Raw genomic sequence first — 6,757 nt, forward strand, 5'->3', positions numbered from 1 at the left:
TTTTTTTTTTTCTTTTTTGGGTTTTCGGGGGCAGTCCAATATTCTTGCTTTCTCTCTTTTTTAATTATGCTATTAATTTTTTAATTTAATTTATGACATTGACGAACGTGAATGGATGCCAAACAATAAATAAATAAATCTTTAATTATATAATCTAGTTCAGTAAATTTAGTTTATCGTTAGTGTACTTTATATGTTACATAAAAATGGTAATTACACTATACTTCATTTTTCTTTGATGACCACCAAGTAATTACGTTGAAGTTTTTAGTTATTGCCTATTTCACATTTAAGTTTGTTTGCTAAATGTGCAAATCGTAAGTACATCAATCACTTTCAAGTAATAAAGTGGACTTTTTGAGTCCGAGGCTATCCCTCAAATAGTGTTTATTCCAATTACAAGAAAGTTGATTCAATTTAACAATAAAGACACAATCTTTGAAATTAGAAATAAAAAGAAAATAATTATAAACTTTGATTAAATTAACAATTGTAAAACTGAAAGGATTCTAGATTTTGATTGGGTTGGGATTTATGATATCACTTGACCATCATTTCATGAATACCTCGATAAAACGAAAATGTAAATTACCAAGTTACAAAGTTAGGCTTGATTTTCCAATTTTAATTAGTTACCTTTCTAGAGTGAAAATAACCCTAGTTGATTTGCTTTACCTACTACATCTCTATGTTGATAAAAACGCGCAACCAACCACATTAAATTGTGATGAAAATAACTGAATGGAACACATAGGATTAGAAGTATATCTCTATCTCCTAAAACAACCTAGAGCATTAATTATTTTGGTCTAAAAAGCACAACCATCTCTCAAAATTGCACAAACCACCTAACACAATCATCTATTTGCCAAATAAATGAGAGAAATGTAACATAATAATCAATGCACAATAATAATGGCAATTTTAGCATCAATAGATCAATATATAAATATTAATGAAACTTAGGACAAAGTGAATCATAAATCCCAACTTTAAACACTTAACCCATTACAAAATGAAAATAGAACATGAAAAAAATGAGATGAAATCCATTACAAAATAAGTGATAGACTGAAAGAATACAAAACAATTGAAGAAACCCTTCTTCCTCTTCCTTCCCTTTATTTTCTTTTTTCTCAGGATTTCTCTAGATGAAGAGTGAATAAAAATGGTTCAATTTGCCTTATAAAAGGCCCCAAAACCATTTTTTTAATTGTAAAATGGTCCCCTAACTAAAAAAAGACAGCCACACAGGCTCTTGTCGCGCAGCTGTGGCGCCACAGCTCTGTATCTGAATTTGTAGCCTAGCGGCACTATGGCGCAACTTTCCATTTCTTCTTTTTTTGCAACTCTAGTCCTCCGGGTAGCGGTGTCGCGATGCTACTTTCCATTTCTCCTTTTTTTGCAACTTCCATCCTCTGGGTAATTGTGCGTCCAGTTCTTCAACTTTCATCTTGTATATTTTAGTCCTCATATTTTAACTTTTCTTTCAATCATGCCCTCAAAAAATTGCTACCCTAGGTCCATAAATTTTTGGTACTCATACACTATGGTCCCCAAAAGTCATGTTTTTATGCACTTTTAGTCCTCTTTTACTTCCTTTAGCCATTTTCTCCTTCAATTTGAGATTTTGGCTTACAAAAACCAAAATTACAGAATTGTGAATAGGAATTCGCTCAATTTCATCAATAAATTGCTCGGTAAAGTGCTTGAAAAGTGTGTAACACCCCCAAACTTAAGCTCTTGCTCATCTCGAGCAAAATTAACTCCTAATACAATCACACAATACATGTAAAGAACGAACAACGTTAGATAGCCCGCCGGTGTATTCAAGAGTGTAAAATTGTATAATCAATTCATAGTTTTGCTCCCAAATCATGCTACCAAAAAAAATGTAAGCTTGTCTAATGTTTGATCGGTGTATGTGTGTGTATAGTTACTTTTAGTTATCATCTAAATTAGGAAACAATTATCAAGATGGAAAATTTTAAATCAACTCCAACCCAATCTTTTGTGGTTAAATATTTCATTTCCCACTCGTGAAATTCAAACCATAATATAGCAATTTTTTTCTCTTTTCCTGAGTATAAAACTAAAGGTATTTTTACGTCACTTTTTTTCTTTTCTTGCTCGAATTTGGTTGGGTCTATTTGGCAATTTCAACCCTAGTTATGTGATTATTTTTTACTAATGAGTGCTTTCGCATTCAAACTTATACTATTACTCACTCCCTTAAACTTTCTTCTTGACCCTTATAACAAGTTTTAGGTCAATAACTCCCTTGTTGTTTAGGCCAAAGGGTACTGGATTTCAAGATATCTCTACGGACTGAATAACTCGAGTTAAAAAGGCTATGAAGTGAGATCCAAGATTTAACAAGTACAATAACATTCTTTTTTTATTATTTATTTATTTGGTTTTAAGCACAACAAAAATGAGGCTTAGATCCTTAGCATATGGTAATTACCTAGCTTACACTTGACAAAAGACACTTCAAACAAATATTTTCAACATGTATAAAATCATACACTTCTAAATAATATCCATCACCTGTTTGACCACCCCCAAACTTAAATCATAAAATGGTGGAGTGATGGAAAGTATGATAGAAGTTTACATGTAACTCACAACCTAGTTATTCCAATTCAAAAATTTTCCATCTATAAACCATTTTCACATTTACACAACATCCAATTGTGACTATTTTGCTCAAAGTGGTGTAAGATCTCACATGAGCAAGGAAATTCTCAAGATCGAGAAAAATAGCATGACTGGGCATAACTTGTGAATTGATAACAATTTTAAACATCACATCAAATCATCAAAAGTCGACAAGGCTATCCAACACGTCAGCGTCAACACCAACATAAGCATAGTGTATAAGCACAATATCCCATCAACACCCTAAACTTAATTTACACATTATCTTCAATGTGTACAAAAATAATATAAAATAAGGAAAGAGGGTTGACGAAGCTTTTCCGATTAGATGTTTGTTGAAGGATGTTGTTGATGACTTTTTGGATCAAAACTTAATGTACGGTGTACACTCGAACTTGTTGAGATCAATAAGTGGCTGGGACTTCAAAAATTTTGACCTACAAAAGAATAATATTAAATCAAAATGCAATAACAAAAGTATAAATCATAAGTAACATAAAAAAGGTATAAGGATAGGAAAGTTGGATTACCTCTTAAAAAGCGCTTGGTTTAGTCCTTTGCTTGAGAATAGGGTTTTTCCACTTCGGGTTGGCAAGAGGAATAGAGGATTCCTCCTTCGAAAAATCACCTCCAAAGTATGGTTTCAACCGATGCCCATTAACCTCGAAGTTCCCATTTTCCTCGTAATGAAGTTCAATTGCCTCACGTGGAAAGATTTTAGGGAGGGTGAAAGGACTCGATCATCTTGTTCGGAGCTTTCCGAGGAATAATCAGAGTCAATAATTGTAAAGAAAAACTTGTTACCCAACAAAAAATTCCTGCTTCACAATGTTTTGATCATGCCATTTCTCTATCTTTTCCTTATAAATTTGAGCATTCTCATATGAATCAAGGTAGAGTTCATCAGTTTCATTCAATTGAACCAATCTTATCTCATTGGCTGATTTGACATCAAAATTCAAAACTTTCATTGCCCAATAAGCCCGATCTTAAGTTCTATCGGAAGATGGCAAGCTTTCCCAAACAAGAGGTGATAGGGATATATAATAATGGGTGTTCTGAAAGCATTACGGTGAACCCATAATGCATCATCCAATTTCTTGGACGAATCGTTTTTAGAGGCCACCCACTTTCAATTCAAGAATCCTCTTCAACTCCCAATTCGAAATCTCAAGTTGGCTACTAGTTTGGGGATGATAGGGAGTGGCCACATGATGCTATACTCCATATTTGGCCAATAGTGAGTTAAATAGGCGATTACAAAAATATTTACCTCCATCACTTATGATAGTTGGGGGTGTCATAAGGAGAGAAAATATTTTTCTTTAAAAATTTTACTATCACCCAAGCATCATTAATGGGCAAAGCCACCGCTTCTATCCATTTTTACACATAATCAACTACCACCAATATGTATTTATTTGACAATGAAGGAGGAAAATATCCCTTAAAATCAATAACCCATTCATAAAAAAAATCTCCACATCTAATATAGAATTCAAAGGCTTTTCATTTCGGTTGGAGAGACTACCACTGCGTTGGCATTTGTCGCACTTGGAGATAATAATGTGAGCATCTTTGAATAGTGTAGGCCAATAGCAATCGGATTGAAATAACTTTGATGATGTTTTTACAGCACCAAAGTGACCACCATAAGGAGAGGAATGACATTTCTCAAGGATTTGCTCCATTTTATCTTCCAGCACACATCTCCGAATAATTTGATCTGGGCCCCGTTTGAACAACAAAGGATCATCCCAAATATAATGCTTGATGTCGATGAAGAACCTCTTCCTTTGGTGATAAGAAAGATCCGAGGGAGTGATGCCACTAGCAAGAAAGTTCACATGGCCCGCATACATAATTTGCAAGAGTAGTTCATCAAGGAATACCTCGTTTATCTCCCCATCCACTACTTCTTCGATTTGCTCAAGTCCAGACAGATGATTGAAAACAACATTTTCGGTCCCCTTTTTTATCGTGATTTTTCAAGTCAAACTCTTGTAGAAAAAGTACCCATCTGATCAACTAATGCTTGGCATCTTTCTTTGCTAGCAAATACTTGAGGGCCAAGAGGTCTGCGTAAATAATCACCTTTGACCCAATGATGTAAGATCAAAATTTATCAAATGCAAATACCATCGCGAGCATCTCTTTTCAGTAGTAGCATAGTTTAGTTGAGCATTGATCAAAGTCCGGCTAGCATAGTAGATAACATACAAGATTTTATCTTTCCTTTGCCCCATAACCACTCCAATAGTATAATCATTTGCATCCAATTCGGGGCTACAATGATAGGGCCGTAATGAGTTTCTCTTTAAGAGTGTTAAAAGCATGGAGACATACTTGGGAGAAATAAAAAGTAACGTTCTTCTCTAGTAGAGAACAAAGTGACTTTGAGATATTTGAGAAGTCCTTAATAAATCTCCTGTAGAATTTGGTATGTCCTAAAAAACACCTTATTTACTTTATCGAGGTTGGTGGAGGTGACTTCTCAATGACTTGAATTTTTGCCTTATCAACCTCTACACCTTTACGTGAAATTTGAGCTGAGAACTGTGCCTTCTTGAACTATGAAATGACATTTTTCCAATTAAGTACGAAATTGGTCTTCTCACATCTCTTTAACAACATCTCCAAATTGCTCAAGTATTCATCAAATGAGGCCCAAACACCGAGAAATTATCCATAAAGACCTCAATACATTTATCCACCATGTCGTAAAATATAGCCATCATGCAACTCTGGAAAGTGGCGGGTGCATTGCAAAGATTGAAAGGTATCATTCTATATACAAATGTACCATATGGGCATGTAAAGGTAGTTTTCTCCTGATCCTACAGAGCTAGTGGAATTTGATTATAGCCCAAATACCCATCCAAAAAGCAATAATTAGAATGCCCCACTGACCGTTGAAGCATTTGATTAATGAAAGGAAGAGGAAAATGATTCATCATAGTAATCTTGTTAAGCTTGCGATAGTCAATACATACACTCCAACTGGTCAAGGGTCTAGTAGGTATAAGTTCATTATTCTCATTTTCTACAACCGTGAAACTTTCTTTCTTTAGCACCACTTGAACAAAGCTCACCCATGCACTATTTGAAATTGGATAAATAATACCCACATCAAGCCACTTTATCATCTCAGCTCTTACCACTTCTTTTATATTCGGATTCAACCACCTTTGATGCTCCACTAATGGTTTAAAATCATCCTCCATAAAGATTTTGTGCAATATAGTAAGGGACTAATCTCCTGAATATCACAAATGTACCATATGGGCATGTAAAGGTAGTTTTCTCCTGATCCTACAGAGCTAGTGGAATTTGATTATAGCCCAAATACCCATCCAAAAAGCAATAATTAGAATGCCCCATTGACCGTTGAAGCATTTGATTAATGAAAGGAAGAGGAAAATGATTCATCATAGTAATCTTGTTAAGCTTGCGATAGTCAATACATACACTCCAACTGGTCAAGGGTCTTGTAGGTATAAGTTCATTATTCTCATTTTCTACAACCGTGAAACTTTCTTTCTTTAGCACCACTTGAACAAAGCTCACCCATGCACTATTTGAAATTGGATAAATAATACCCACATCAAGCCACTTTATCATCTCAGCTCTTACCACTTCTTTTATATTCGGATTCAACCACCTTTGATGCTCCACTAATGGTTTAAAATCATCCTCCATAAAGATTTTGTGCAATTATAGTAAGGGACTAATCTCCTGAATATATGTAATAGTCCAACCGATGGCCTCTTTATGTTCTCTCAACACCCGAAGTAACTTTTCTTCTTCCAACTCACTTAAAGAATTAACAATGATGACCAGAAGTGTAGATGAATCTCCTAAATAAGCGTACCTCAAATGAGATGGAAGATGCTTCAAGTAAAGTACAGGTGCTTATTGAAGACAAGGTAGTAGTGGTGAAGAGCTCTTTTTCAAATCCTCAAAATTTTTTGCCCTTTAGTAAAAGCAAGAAGATGTATTTTCGAAATATTGTGCCATATACTCAACTTCAGGTTCTAATCCTTGATATCCGAAGAACGTAAAAGGCATATTTCGAGAGAGTCCTTTGAAGCCCATA

At 34.6% G+C, this 6,757-nt stretch overlaps 1 protein-coding gene across 1 annotated transcript; it reads right to left on the bottom strand.

Annotated features, from left to right (window-relative positions):
* Nucleotides 1-5,973: 5,973 nt before the first annotated feature.
* LOC111405959 lies at nucleotides 5,974-6,360 on the bottom strand. The gene has a single exon (XM_023035099.1). It carries the CDS (start codon nucleotides 6,358-6,360, stop codon nucleotides 5,974-5,976), a length of 387 nt encoding a protein of 128 aa, XP_022890867.1.
* Nucleotides 6,361-6,757: the final 397 nt, after the last annotated feature.

Source organism: Olea europaea, chromosome 1 (genome assembly GCF_002742605.1).
Source record: "Olea europaea var. sylvestris chromosome 1, O_europaea_v1, whole genome shotgun sequence".
NCBI lineage: Eukaryota > Viridiplantae > Streptophyta > Magnoliopsida > Lamiales > Oleaceae > Olea > Olea europaea.

Excerpts from the sequence above, each read along its gene's own strand:
- LOC111405959 (XM_023035099.1), bottom strand. The coding sequence starts at position 6,360 with ATGGAGGATGATTTTAAACCATTAGTGGAGCATCAAAGGTGGTTGAAT.